Raw genomic sequence first — 14391 nt, forward strand, 5'->3', positions numbered from 1 at the left:
TTATTTGTATGAAGATTGCCTGGAACCTGCAGTAAGTTCTGCTTCCCTGCTCCAATCACAGACACCAACAGACTTTGCATAAATGCCTGCTCACCCACCACATAATTATGCTAGGAAATGTAGACAGTGTTCTCTGTAGTATAACATGTGGTAGATCACACAGGAAGAGTTTGCAAATTAGTACAAAGAGTTGTATAATGTGTCCTTCCTTTTCTTCCCCATTGCAATTTTAAGTTAGTACTTTCACCAAAGAAAAGTATGTTTTAAAGAGACACAGTTTAATAGAATCATAAGAAAAGCAACCCAGTAAAGTTGACTTTGACCTTAGTATTGTCCTAGAAGAACCACAGGTAATTTACATCACCAGTCTGTGATTGCATCTTTCCTCCTTCCCAAGGAGAAGCCTTTATCCTCCTGTTGGTCATAGAGACACTGGGAGGACCCAGGGGCTACAAAATGCCATTTACTGTTCAGCCTTCCCCACATGCGGCTAAAGAAGCTGCTTGCATGTCTGTTTCTCCCTTAAAATGTGATCCTTAAAGGCAGAAATCTTACTTTTCATGTGTAGCCTCAAAGCCTGGCACTAATTGGTCTCAACGATGGTAGATGCAAGAGGGGTGGGGTGGGAGAACAAGAGCAATCCATTTAAACAAGTCTCACTTTTTTTTTTTAACACAAACTTCACAAATCATCACTCTGGCCAAGATACTCTATAACACCCACATTTCTAAACAGCAAAGGGAATTCTAGGAGCTCTGAGGCCCGGGCACTTGACCACAGGGGAAGGAGAAAGTCATCAGCTGCAGACACTAGAGAAGTAGGAATTACTCTCTTAAAGGGGTTGGAAGGGTGGCTAAGGGCAAGGGATATTTACACGATAGAGACGGCTGCGGATGACAGCACAGAAAGGCACAAAGAGGAAACAAAAAGAACAGGCCATCCTCCCAAATACTTGGGCCATCTGTGTACCTTATCTGCCTGCCCCAAAAATGTGCATTAAATTGAAATGTCCAAAGTGTGGTTTTTAAATACGCAAAGAGCTTGCTACTTAAGGGAATCCTGGAACAAACACTTCTAATGGAAACACACCAAGGTCTTTCTGCTTCAAGACGTCTGGAATGCTCTGCCCACTGTGTGGAGTGCAACTACCTCCTCTTCTCACCTGGGTAACTCCTGCTCATCCCACAGGTGTCAGCTTCAATACTTTCCTCGAAGAGGCATGCCATGGCCCATGAGAATAAATTTACCCTCCCATTACATTTTCTTAGAAATTTGTAGCACTTCTCTCAACTGTACCTAAATGATTCTTTTGTAATTGTTTATCTGTCTACCACCACTAGTCCATAAATTCCAGGAGGTTATGAACCATGTCTATCTTCTTCACCCAGCACCTAGCAAAGGCTGGCACATCGCCAGCATTTGAAGAACATTTTTGCACCAATAAACCACCAGGTCCTGTCTTTACTATTTGTTATTATTTGGGTTTCCCTAAAGCACAGCCAACCTGCTTCCGCTGTTCTGAATCAGAGGTCCTCTGATAGCCTGTAATGATCTGGAACTGAAGAGTGAGGTCTGTGGAGAGAAGGAACAAAGGCTTGGCCAATCCTACTAGTATTTTCCTGCTGGTTCTAAAACCAAACCCAGAGCGTGGGCACTGCCTGAACTCCGAAGAGAAGCATTTGCTAGACCATACAGGAACTTCCCCAAGGACAGTGACACCAATCTTAATGCAGAACCAAGGTCAAACTGTAGATGCTGGATGTACAGAGTGCTGGGAAAGCACGGAGAGTGCTCGCTGGATCATTTACCTTAATATGGAACCTAAACCACTACATAAAACCAGCCTGGGGCCTCTCTCCAGGACAAAAAGAGTTTTACTTCTTGAGATGGACTAGAGGCAATTGCATCAGCGCTTAACATTAAAAGTGATGCCAATTAGGGTTTAGCAGACATAACACAGTTCCCTGGGGAACCCTTCCTATAACCAGAATTTTTTCAGGCACAGCTGGGCATAGACCCCTCCCAGGCCCTGTGTGATTAGTGTTGCCTGTTTCAGAAGAGGCTCAGCAATAATGTAAAATATGAAGGGAAGTTCTTCTGTGCCAAGGAGCTGCAACTGGAAAACAGTAGAGAGGATAGACCAAATGCAACCTTACAAAGCCTTCCAGACTGATAAGGAATGGAGTAAAGACAAGCTCAAAGATAATGGAACAAATTTCCCCAACATTTCTCCAAGACACAACTCAAGAAGCAGCATCTATAGCTGTGTGTCCACAACTCATTCATGTTCACAAGGCAGAAGTTAAGAGAAGTGATAAATCAGAAGCAAGCAAATCCGAATAGCAAGTATACCAGCCCCTCCAAGATCATGAGCATCTAGTTATAACATGTGCTCAATCAGTCCTTCCCAAAATCCCAGGAAATAGGCATTATCATTCCAGTTTTCTAGATGAAGACTCTCAGGCTCAAAAAAAAAATAGTCTGGCAAAAACAACGAAGCTTGGACTTCCAAGACTGGAATGTGAACTCTGGTTAACTGTAGGCTCCTTACCATGCCATGACTCGGCCTCAAAGAGCTTCTCACAGATTCAGGGATTGTACCGGAACTGTGAGGCAGTTGGGCTTCCTGGTCAGCTTACCTTGGCCTCTCCGCATGCCCACCCCATCTGTTGCCATCCAACATTGTCATCAACTTCTAACAGAAAGAAACACACATATCCAAAGCCAGCATGACTCCCTGGGCCAGCCCTCTGCACAGAATCTCCCCAAGGGGTGGAAAGTTCTGGTCTGGAATAGTTCATTCATTCATTCATTGAACTTCATCAAACATTCATTGAGCAGCTTTTGGTGCTAGACTCTATGGTAAAGTTCTAGGAAACCCAAGGTATATACAACAGTTTACCTTCAAAGTGATTACAAAATTGTGAGGTTCTGGCTTGAAAATAAGGGGTTAGACGAAAAAAAAGTATTTTTCAATGTGTGTATGTGACCCAGAATTTCTACCTATCTAGACAATAAAAGTGCATGTGCCTATCATGCCTCTAAAAGCTTTCCTTTCCCAGGAGTTAATCCACGAGGTGGGTTTAGGATATAATTCAAGTCAAAAAGGGCATGGCATGGTAAGACTCAGCCTTTAATTCAGGAAGCATGCAACTGTGAAAGAAGCTAAAATATAGTCATATACATCCATAAATCAAGGAGTAATATCTTAAAGTCTAAAGGAGTTGTTAACATTAATAAAAGTAATATCCTCTACCTACTAAGTATTTGTTAGGCCTGTTCTAAGAGCACCAACATACATTAGCTCATTTACCCTTTATGGCAACCCTATGAGGTTGGTTAATGTAGAGGACATCTGTTGATTCTGGCTCACCAGGTATGCATTTCCCCGTAAGGAACCACCTCTCTAGCACCCCTAAACCGAGTGATCCAATGAAGCCCCACCATCCTTCCTCTCCAGCCCCCAGACCCAGGACCAGGTACATGACTCAGGCCAGCCAATCAGCATATTCCACCAGCTTGGTCAAAGGGACTGATTGAGGTAAGGGTACATAATAGAGGTAAATCTGACAAGTGTCAACTCTGGGACTTTGGTACTACTGGGACAGAAAAATAAGACGATGATGTAAATTTGTAGTTGCCTTGAGCCACCACATGAAACTAACCAGCCTGAGAACAAAGCCAACATAAGGGAAATAAAGTACAAAGATGGGGTCAGAGCAGAGAGAATGACAGACACATAAACCAAATCCAGTGGCATAACCTGAGCCCTGAGCCCTTGCATCCAGCCTTACCTAAAGCCACAGCTTATCAGTTGAATTTTCACTTCCCAAAGTGATTAAGTTTTCTTTTCTTCCAGCTTAGAACAGATTTCAATCATGTGCAATCTAGAGACCTCACCAATATAGTGTCATTATCCCCACTTCATAAATGAGGAGTCAGAGACTCAGATACAATAAACAACCTGAGACTACTTTAAACCAAATTAACTGCATGAGGTTTTGGGGGCCACAATGGTAGTGTGGATTTAGACCAGAAATCTGTGAGTGCCAGTTTGTTCAAATGTTCAGGGAGTATTCTTTACCCTTCATCTACCAGCGCCAAGGTGGAAATATGTGAGTTTCCTTGCTGTCCCTTTCTACGCAGTGGGCTTATTTCTATTTATTCCTACACTGAGTGTGTGAGCCTCTGGAGTCCCAGCTTTATGCAGGGGTCTACAAAATTCTTAGTTCCAGATACTGTTTCCTTTCTTAGTGCGTAAAAACGGTACACCTTACAATTGATGGCAACTTATATTGGATGAAACATAGTGAAAAAAATACTTGTATCATTGGGGAAATTATTTAATTTTTACCCAGGAAATGTCTGTAATTATTTTACATAGGAAGATAAGACCAAATGTGAGCTTGGGTCTGAGGAATTTCCAAAGGAACATATATGGTCACCTCATCAGAGAAAAAGTAAAATAAATCATCCTGAATGGGTTCAGGGTTAGATACTGAGTATGTTTGGGTTTTGAATATGTTACATTAGGTGAATTAATAATAATTTATTATAAATTATTTCAATTACTAATATTACTTTGTGTCCCCAAGCAAGATAAAACAGTTGAGCTAATAATTAGGTCCCCATCCCTCTAAAGGAGACTTACTAATGAAAGGACAGGACAGTAGGATAGGAGATAAGTCCCCTCTACTGATGTGATGGCCTCAGAAAAGTTGGCCTTGCTCCCATAGCCAAAGAAAGGTCTTGGCAAGGGATGGGGAGATGTCCTATAAAATTCCTGAGCCATGGTCCCTGATGAGGTCTGCCATGGGGGACTTTCTACCTCCAGCCTGTTTGGTTGACACACTGAGATCTAAGTCACCAAACAGCATGGAGGTCAGGGCCTAGAAGGGACAGTGGAAACTGTACCGCTCCCCCCCACCTCCAGCCACCTCCATCCTGAGGTTCAGAATGTCCGGAACTTGAGCCCCCAGGCTGGAAGGAGATTTTAGGAGTTAGCAATAGGTAACCTCCTTTCTGCGAACGTTATGCCCCATGAACAAGCCTGGTGTTAAGATCACTCAGTTTGATAAACGCATGCAGGAGTATGAAGGAGAAAGTGAAATAGCCTTACTACTAACTCAGAAGTCATCTGAAATAGACATGGGCTCAGAATTCAAGTCCAGGTCTGCCTAACTCCACAGTCCATGCTCTCCATCTCTCCTTTATATATCAATTTGGAAGCTGGGATTAGAAAAAGTTACATGTAGAAGCGACTCTTGATATGGACCTTGGAAGATGGGTAAGATAATTGAAATTCAGAGGAAAACAAGGCAGGATGTGCTGAAAGGGGGGCATGGCCATTACTGTCCAATACCAACAACCACAAAAATCAAAAACCATAAGGCATCTTGGAGAAGAGTGAGGGTAGACCCAGGGCCTGTGAACCAATCACATTTTGGAGGGCATCTGGTCAAAGTACATCTTCTAATACTTTGGCACAGTGGTTCTCAACTGCAAATGATTTTGCCCCACAGGAAGTTAATGTTTGCTGTCACAGCTCAGAGGTGAGGAGGGGGCACGCAGGGGATGCTATTGGCATCTAGTAGGTAGAGGCCGGGGATGCTGCTCAACATTCTACAATGCATATCCTCCACCCATGATAAAAATAATGCTTGGGTAGGGCAGACACTGCAACTTTCCTTTTATCTACTCTTACCCCATCCTGCATAGTAATAAAACTTTTAATTGAGCACATGACCATCAAAATAATAAACAGAAGTCATGTATACACATTCTGGGTTGTGCTCCACCCCCTTTCCCTGGCTGGAAGGAGGCAGTGAGCCATGGACTCATGGACCAGGGTCACACCTTTGAGTTGGTAGAACCCTACCGTGGAAGGAGCTTGGGTCCTTAGACACCTTGTGGAACAGGGCCACCATACCAGTCAGTCTTTAACATTTAAAAAAATGGCTTTCTATCTTGTTTAAGCATAGTTATATGAAGCCTCTGTTTAATGCAGCCAAATTTATATCCTAATCTATTCATTAGTATTAAGCCATTTTTCCTAGCAAGAGTTAGATAGAAAATCCAATTATCCATTTGGGGCCACTTCTTGGTTTTGAAAATAATGCAACAATGGAGATTCACATCCAAAATCTCATCAGTATATAGGACAACACTTGTCCTCCCTCAAACCAGCTCAGATGAAGTCCTATGGGGGGTGGGGGGAGTGACCAGGAGAGGCAGGTCAACTGGAATAAGAAGCCCTACCATCCTTTCTAGGCAAGATCTAGCTTTTCTCTGTCAAGGACAAACAAAAGGTAGGCACAGAGAATATAAGAACAGCCTTAGGTCTATCAACTTTTAATCTGTCCCTTTATAATGACTCCTGTGAAATAATTATTTCTATCAGTGGTCATCTAGTACTGGGGATTTAAGATGGTGGGTTCATTAAAGAGTCAGGATCACAAACTCATTTAAGTCTCCTTACACCTGTTTAAACAAAATGATTTTCTGCTACTCTTGATTACAAGCTGAGTTTTCATGGTGACGGATTAATGACTGATCCAGTAAGCCATAGCACCTCTCTTGTCACGAGCCCCACGGACTAAGCCAGCCACTATTCTATCAATAAGCCCCACTTGCCCTTGAAACTCATTATAGCTGAGATGTTAAGATCAGATGAGCAGATCAGATGCTCGCTGCCACCCCAAATCTGCTACAGAGACCACCATATCCCACAGAGAATGTGCCAGAAGGATGAAGAGTGCAGACTGGTCCTTCTGGTCTCATTAGAATTACAAACTCAGGTCACACTGGAGTAAAATAAATGCCAGCCAAGGCAACACTTCTGATTCTTGGGGACTGCCAAAGGTAATTATCTTGGAGTTAAATGCCATGTGTGCAAAAGAAAGAAAATGTTATGTTTGGTGTAAGCAACAATATTACTTTAATCAAATCAGAAGCTCATTATTGGAAGATAAGTCTTTGCATGACTTCCACAATAAACTGGGCCCACCTGACTTCCTACTCGACTCTCCACCTAAAAGTTCCTGGCTGATTGTCCTCAGCAATGAAGCAGAAAAGACCTGTAATATGATTTCAGTGGAGACTTACACCCAATATCTACTCAACTCCTGATCAGTTGAGTCAGGCTGCTTGGTTTCAGCCCAGGCTCCTCCACTACCCAGCTCTGTAACTTCAGGCAAGCAATTTAACCTCCCAACAAATGAGAGATAATAATAGTACTTCTCTCAAAGTGCTGTTATGAACATTAAACGAAATAATGTAAAACACCTTAAACAATATCTGGCACAGTAAGGGCTCGCTAAATATTAGCTATGATTCTATTTCTGCAATGTCATAATTTTTAAATTACAACCAGCATGTACTTTTACAATAAGATAAATATGTATTTATATTTTTTAAAGAAGTAGAATAAAAATAAATGTGATCAGCATAAATTATAGGAGATCACCCAGTAAACAAGAGGTTGCATGAGAGATGAGATCACATTTATTTATCTTGCTCTCCCTTTCAGCCCAGTGCCCATCACATGGTCAGCAGTAAAATAAGAGTTATGGAAAGCCAAAGTCAAATCAGATGCAGAAAAATGGGAGAATGGTTGCGCCACCTTGATCTCTCAACCACATATCATGGAGAAGTTAAATGCATAACAGTTTGAGACAGGGAAATAATGCATAATTTAATACAGGCACCTGCCTTATTCATATCTTTCGTCTTAATTCAGTATTTGTGCAAAAGTCTCGGTCTCCATCTGCCTGAACATCCCAATTGCTAGCGTTTATAGAAGCATAATTATCAAACTAACAACCACATTTAGGAATGATTTTCTGAATGCTGTCATTTCTCCTGCATCAATTGCTCCAGGTAACAAGCCAAGGAGTAGTTCTGAAGGTTTCACTTCTGGAATGAAGGGGATAGTTAATTACTTGTATGCCTAGAGCAGTAGGACACGTAAGAATAACTAGAGGTCATAAGGTCATCCCAGAAAAGTCACAGCAAACCCAACTTTCAGGGGAACATGGAGCACGCATACCACCATTGTTTCCACTTCAAAGTTGGCCCATCAACTGACAAGTATCATAACAGGGCACAGCCTTTCAAAGTTATGAGTGGCTTCAACAAAACAACTAACACAACAGCAAAGAAGCTGGGGCTTTGTCAACATCAAGCAAGACCTGGCTCAGTGAAAATGATCAGGCTGGCCGAGCAATTGCAACACTAGATAGGGTTTTGTCCATTGTCCACTGGATAGCTGGCTTCTACAGAAAACAGCCTTTACTCCCTGATCCAAGGGAACCAGGCTTTGTGGTTATTCCAAGTAAATGACCCAACTGGAACACTTGGACTTGCCCTGAAAGAGCATCTGGTTTGAGTTTCACAGCACTTTGAAGAGGTTAATGGCATTAAATTATGTCTGAGCCATTGCTACTATCCGAAGACTCTGTGAAACATATAAAATGGTGGATGAGAGAGGATTTAGGGATTTTTTTAAAAATTTTAGCTGTTAATAGTACGCTAGATTAAATTATCATTTTAAAACATACATGCTGCTGAAAATAGTTCAACACCTAAAACTGCTCCAGAAACAGAAAACAGTGAATGTGAACATAAAAGCTTTTCTCTTTTTGCTATTAAGCCCTGGACATTTTTACAAAATCTAAGATAGGATTTATCAAACATCATTAGACTAACCTCGTAGGTTTGTTTAAAATATTGATTCCCAGGACTCACCCCAGGAATATGGAATCAGAATCTCCAGGGGAAGAGCTTCAGTGCTATAATTTAACAAATACCCCAGATGAGCCTCAGGATAAGTTTGGAGAAGCAATGCTCCAAGGATAAAAATGTCACAATTCCCAGGAAAGAGAAGAAACAAATTCCAAATTTTAAAAACTTAAAGCTGAAAAGAAATTAAGGATAATTTCACACTTATGATACATGAAACTAGAAAATCTTGAATAGCATGAAAGTAGAGTAAATCTTTCCAAAACCCAAAGGCCCAACACACACAGGTGCTTTCAGTCGTATTCAGCTGCCATGTAAACCAAGGCATTTGGAAAGGTGGCCCTTACCTCTAAAACAGGCCCAATTCTTCCACCTCTATCAGAGTTTAGCATCTGTCCTGTTCCTTAACTCGATCTAAAATATAATGATTTTTTTTTTAATGCTAAATTATCCCTACCCCATGGAGTCCATGAATAAAAGCTTCACGGTTTGGGCATCTTTTTTAGCCATTGGCAAAGGTAGACAGTACAGAGCTCCTCAGAGCACTAAGCAACACCTTCCCAGGCCAAGGAGAAAGGGGATCAAAGATGGATACAAGACATGGGGTGAGGTGTGGCCAGAATCCCATATTATTGGGGGGAAGGGGGAGGATGACATATCTACTGTGAAAGTATGGCCTTAAATGACTGTGAAAGTTCACTGAAAGGTTGCAAAGCCCCTTTCAAAGAGAAGTAGCACAACATCTACTAAAGGAAGGGTAAAGGGAATGGAGGAAGGAGAGATAAGCAAGCTCCCACTCAAGGCTATGGGCACACTGTGCTTCTCTGGAAGGGGACCTGGAGAGGATACCCTAGCTTAGAAAGTGAAAAAAAGAAATCTAGAATTCAGTGAATTCCTCAGACCCTCTCCCTGCAAGGGCTGGAGGTACTGGGAATGGGGCTCAGAAGAACCCTATGGAAGAAGGATGACCCTACACACCTCCCTCCTAAAAGAGCCTGTAAATAGTGCCCTTTGACAAAAACAAGGGACTCTGTGGATGGGTCTCTCAAGGACAGAAATTCCTACTATTAAGTACCATAAAACTTCTTTCTTAGTCCCCAACTAAGAAGCGCATGGCCCCAGCCACCTGGGATAGCTGGTAAGGAAGCTGGCAGCAGCTCCCACAAGGACAGAGGGGACGCCATCTGCTGGAAGGCCTGAGCCAGGTGTCTCCTGCTCCTGTGGGGCACACCTGGGGAGCGGCAGCCGGTCGTGGAGCAGAAACTGGCAGTAGAGGTGCCTCTGGGTGCCCAGGAATAATTCAGTTACCTTCTCCCCTCCCAGGGCTCCCCCAGAAGAACAATCCTCTGCCACCCTGGCTTCCCTCCAGATCTGCTTGCTCCTTTCCCCATCCCCCAAAGATGCCCAGGTGCAAACCACCACACCACCCCCACCCCCACCATTTTATTAGGATCATTGTTGTGACCCCAGCAAACTTCAGTCTGCATTAGGAACACCTGGCTTCCTAGTTAATGAGCTTAACACACGCCTCCCCACCCCTCAGCCTAACCTCTCCAGCAGGAATTTTCTGGCAACCCCCAGAGATGTTCCAAATCACTCCTCTTACTGCGGAGAGGTTCTCTAGGGGGTCAGTCAAAGTCAACCACCAATGTTAGAACTCAAAAGCTTAGGGAGCCCCGCCTCTCCGGAGCTGCTCAGCTGTTCACGCCCTATTTTAGTGCTGTTGCCTCCCCCACACCTACAAATACACACACCTGGGCCACAGGTAACAGGCAAGCCCATCAATCCTTGGAAGTTCTTTTTAAAGTTCTTCTCAGGCAAAGCAGCCCCGGAACCAAGGACAGACAAGCCGCCCGTGGGACGTCTACACCAGTTCCCACCCCCACCCCGCCTCAGAGGCGCCCTCTCGGAGAAGCCCCCACCCTCACCCCACCCCACCCTCTGCCCCCCATCCCCGCTGCCGCCCTGGCCTGCGGCGGTTACTCACATCTCGAAAGCGGTTCCAGTACTTGTCCCGGTCATACTGGGAGACGGTGCTCAGCCACTGGTCATTGTCTAGGAAATTGCCGTTGTGGGGGCCCGCGCCTCCGGCCAGCGCGTCCAGGTGCCGGCTCTCCACTTGGAGGAAGCACCACGCGGCGGCCGCCGCCGCAAGCACGACGATCGCCGGCATCTGCGGGGCAGGGGCAGGGGCAGGCCGGGGCAGTGAGCAGGGGAGGGGAGGAGAGGGAGGACGGGGGCGAACCCCTCTCGGGTTACCGAGGTGTTCGAGCGCCCGGGCGCCTACGAGGCGGGTTCCAGCTATGGGAGCCGGGGAATCAGAGAGGCGCGGGCAGAGTCATCTCACATCCCTGGGGCGCTTGTCGCGGACCTAGGGACCCCTCTCGCCAATGGGGGACTCAGTTACAGATTAGAAGGCTGCGTCATAAATAAGGGAGCTACTATTAAACTATAGAAGACCCTTCTCGCCAATTCTCCGGGTGCCCCACAGAACCCTGCTCTTGGATCAGAGGCTTCAGGACCCACCCCCACCCGCCCCCCAAAACGGGGAGCCTTCGACCCGCAAGTCGCTCCCCCAAAGAGGCGCATGCAGTTTTGGGGCAGGGGAATATGGGGCTCTGAACAGCAGCCCAGGCTCGGCAGCAACAAGGGAGGGGGCGCGGCTGGGGGTCTCCGTTAGTAGCACAAGGAAAGGCTCTCCCATTGCCCACCCTGTAGGCAAGAGGGGCGCACGGAGATTCGCCCAGGCCCTGAACCTCCCAGCCCCCTGGATCGCCGCGGGGAGGTCCCAACTACACCAACTTAAGGCGCGGGGTTCCGCGGAGCACGTACCTTGGGGGCCAGCCCGGGTCCCCGCGTCCGAGTTGCTCGCGCTCCTGTGGCGCGGTCGCGGAGAAGGCTGGTCAGCCGACCCGCTCCCCCTGCGCTCCTGCCACCCGCCGCAGCCGAGCGTCCGGCAGCTTTGTGAGCCCGCAGCGCTCTGGCTCCACGGGCTCGCTCGCTCGGGCGCGGCGTCCGCGGGCGGAGGAGCCTGAGAGCGCCAGCCGAGGCCTCTGGCGCCCCCTGGCGGTCTTCCGCTGCGGTGCAGCCCGCCGGATAGCGCGGCAGCCTCAGGTCCCGCATCCCGGGATGTGCTTATCTATAACCATTTTTTCTTCCGAGTTCCGGTTTTCTTAATGAAATAAGATCAAGCTGAAATAAGCTTGCAGGCCCAAGCTAGTAAGAGACAGCTGAGGCAACTGAGGATATAAAGCAAAGAAGCCGGCCATTGTTGAGGCATTCTCCAAAGTGAGGTCGTTGGGCCGCCTAAATCAGAATCGCGTAGGTGAGGAGGAGAGGGCTTCTTAAAATGCGGATTGCTGGCTCCCGCCCCAGATTTGCTGAGTCAGCATTCCTTAGGAGCGGGTCCAAGAGTCTGCACTTTTAACGAGCTCCCCAGGTGCTTTTAATGCACAGAAAAGTTTGTAGACCTCTACCCTGTCAGGCACCAAGGTGGATCACTTTCTGCACTGTCCATCCCAGAGGCCGTACCCACCCACGTGTTGGAACCCATCTCTGCACCCCTGTTCCCTTTACCATGCCCACTGCTATAGGTCTCTTAAGACAGCCCCTCTAGCCTCCATTTCTATAATTTCTACACCTGTGTGTCCCACTTGGATACTGTAGGTATCCCTTGGGAGTCTTCCACAAAGAAGCTTCTGCCCCAACCCCCACCCCCTTGGGAACTCACCCCAGCACTAGACTGTTGGCTTTACTGGAGGTGATGGGGGGTGGGGGACAAGACAGTGAGAAATGTGGCTGGCCACCCCACCCCTTTTTCTGAATTCTCAGCCAAGTCTGATCAGAACTAGAAAGGTCTTAACAGAGCCCAGGCCTGTCCTGTTAGGCTGTTCTCCCTGCTGCCTTACCATCCTACCACTACACCCCATTCTCTCCCAGACAACTGGCCGCTCTTTTAGAACAAGCCTGACCACACTGTCACCCCTCCCCTCCACACACACTCACACTTAAAACTCCCCATGTTGTTTCCTGATAAACACCAAACTCCCACCTGTAGCTCCCAGACCCTGCTGACCCCTGTGCACCTCTCTGGCTGACCCTCATACCACTCCCTGGTCCTTCCCTGACTTCCCAGACAGGTCGGCCTTGGGTCAGGACATCAGTGGAGTGGGGCTCCCCCCAGCTCTGGGTGTACACTTGTGCCTGGACCACTCTCCCCACCCTGCTCCAACATGGGCCTCACAAATTCATCCCTCAGCTAATCATCCTCACTTCTTCAGAAAGACTTTTGTTGAGCCTGTGGACAAGGCCAAGACTCCTGGTGACACTGACCTTGGGAACACAATGCTTCTCAAGCTACAAGTTAACTGCCACTGAAATCACTTATCCCCCATTTGTCCTCCCCACATGACTGTGAGCTCTGTGAGGGCAGAGTCCATGTTTGACTTGTTCGCTGCTACTTCCCCAGCATCCAGACCTCAAGCTCCTGACACATAGCAAGAGCTCAAAAATGAATAAATGAATGAATGAATGAATGTATGGTGTCCAACCATGATCGGGAACCACCCTTCTCAGCCAACATGCCCTGACATGTGGTATGTTCAGTTGTAAGTTGTGCTGCAAATGATGGGGTTGCAATGTAATAGCATAATGTATGGAAGTTGGATTGTGATTTTTCTTTAAAACATCAGCAAAGTCATGGTTATCCATCCATTACTCAACATTATTTTCATTCCTAGAAGTTTTCTTGAAAGGGAGAGAAAGGGATGAAGTTACAGCTGTTCTATTGAGGACTGCATTTCATCCCCAGTTTATTTTACTATGGGAATATTTTAGGTATTTCCATATCATGTCCTGAGTGTGTCAGAGTAGGAGAAAAGTTTAGAAATAATGGAGAGAATGTTTCTTACTTTCAAGGAAAACAGAAGTAAGCAGCTTCTTACCCATTTCTCTGTCCCCTTTGACAGCAAAACTTTTCCCAAAGAGTCGTCCCCAGATGTCATTTCTGCCTCCTCCCTCCAATTCATTCTCCAACTCACTCTAACCTGCCTTTCATCCTCACTGACTAACTGAAATGACTTCTCACTGTCAGCAGCTACCTACAAGTCACCAAACTCAGGGGGCACCCCCCCATCTTGCCCTCCTTGGTCCCTGAGCAGCTGTCCATCAGCCCCCGTGGTACTACACCCCACCCCACCCCCCAGGCCCAGCATTCCCTGCAGACCCAGAGCTTCTCAAGGCTCAGTCCCAGGCCCTTTGCTCTTTCCATCTAAACCCTTTCCCTAGGGGCTCATATCCAGTGTGGTGCTGATGATTCTCCAATTGTATTTCCCACCCAGATAGGTCTGATAACCTCAAACTGAATGTCCAACTTCACACTTGACATCTTTTCTTGGGTGCCCTACAGCTATATAGCAAACTGTACCAGGCCAAACAGAAGTCTGGATTTCCCTGCACGGACCTGTGATCTCAATCACCCCCATCACAGTGCCTAAGCCAGAAACCTATGAGTCCACTTTGATTTTTTCACTTTCCTTGCCCTTCTCTTCCAGTCTATCAGCGAGCCTGGTGCTTTCCACTTTCAGACACCTCTCCAATTCATCCCCTTCACTCCATCTCCACAGACACCATCTGGTCCACTCAAACATCACT

The 14391-nt window shown here is 46.3% G+C and overlaps 1 protein-coding gene across 2 annotated transcripts in view; it reads right to left on the bottom strand.

Annotated features, from left to right (window-relative positions):
* Nucleotides 1-11700, bottom strand: part of SPOCK1 (SPARC (osteonectin), cwcv and kazal like domains proteoglycan 1) — a 562067-nt gene extending 550367 nt beyond the window's left edge. For both annotated transcript variants that reach the window (XM_037801466.1, XM_037801465.1), the window contains exons 1-2: nucleotides 11572-11700; nucleotides 10727-10912 (exon numbers count right to left, since the gene is read on the bottom strand). In XM_037801466.1, the coding sequence (XP_037657394.1) occupies nucleotides 10727-10912 (186 nt within the window). In that variant the 5' untranslated portion in view covers nucleotides 11572-11700. The remainder of the gene's footprint in view (nucleotides 1-10726; nucleotides 10913-11571) is intronic.
* Between the last annotated feature and the right edge of the window lie 2691 nt (nucleotides 11701-14391).

The sequence above is a fragment of the Choloepus didactylus genome, chromosome 13 (assembly GCF_015220235.1).
Source record: "Choloepus didactylus isolate mChoDid1 chromosome 13, mChoDid1.pri, whole genome shotgun sequence".
NCBI lineage: Eukaryota > Metazoa > Chordata > Mammalia > Pilosa > Megalonychidae > Choloepus > Choloepus didactylus.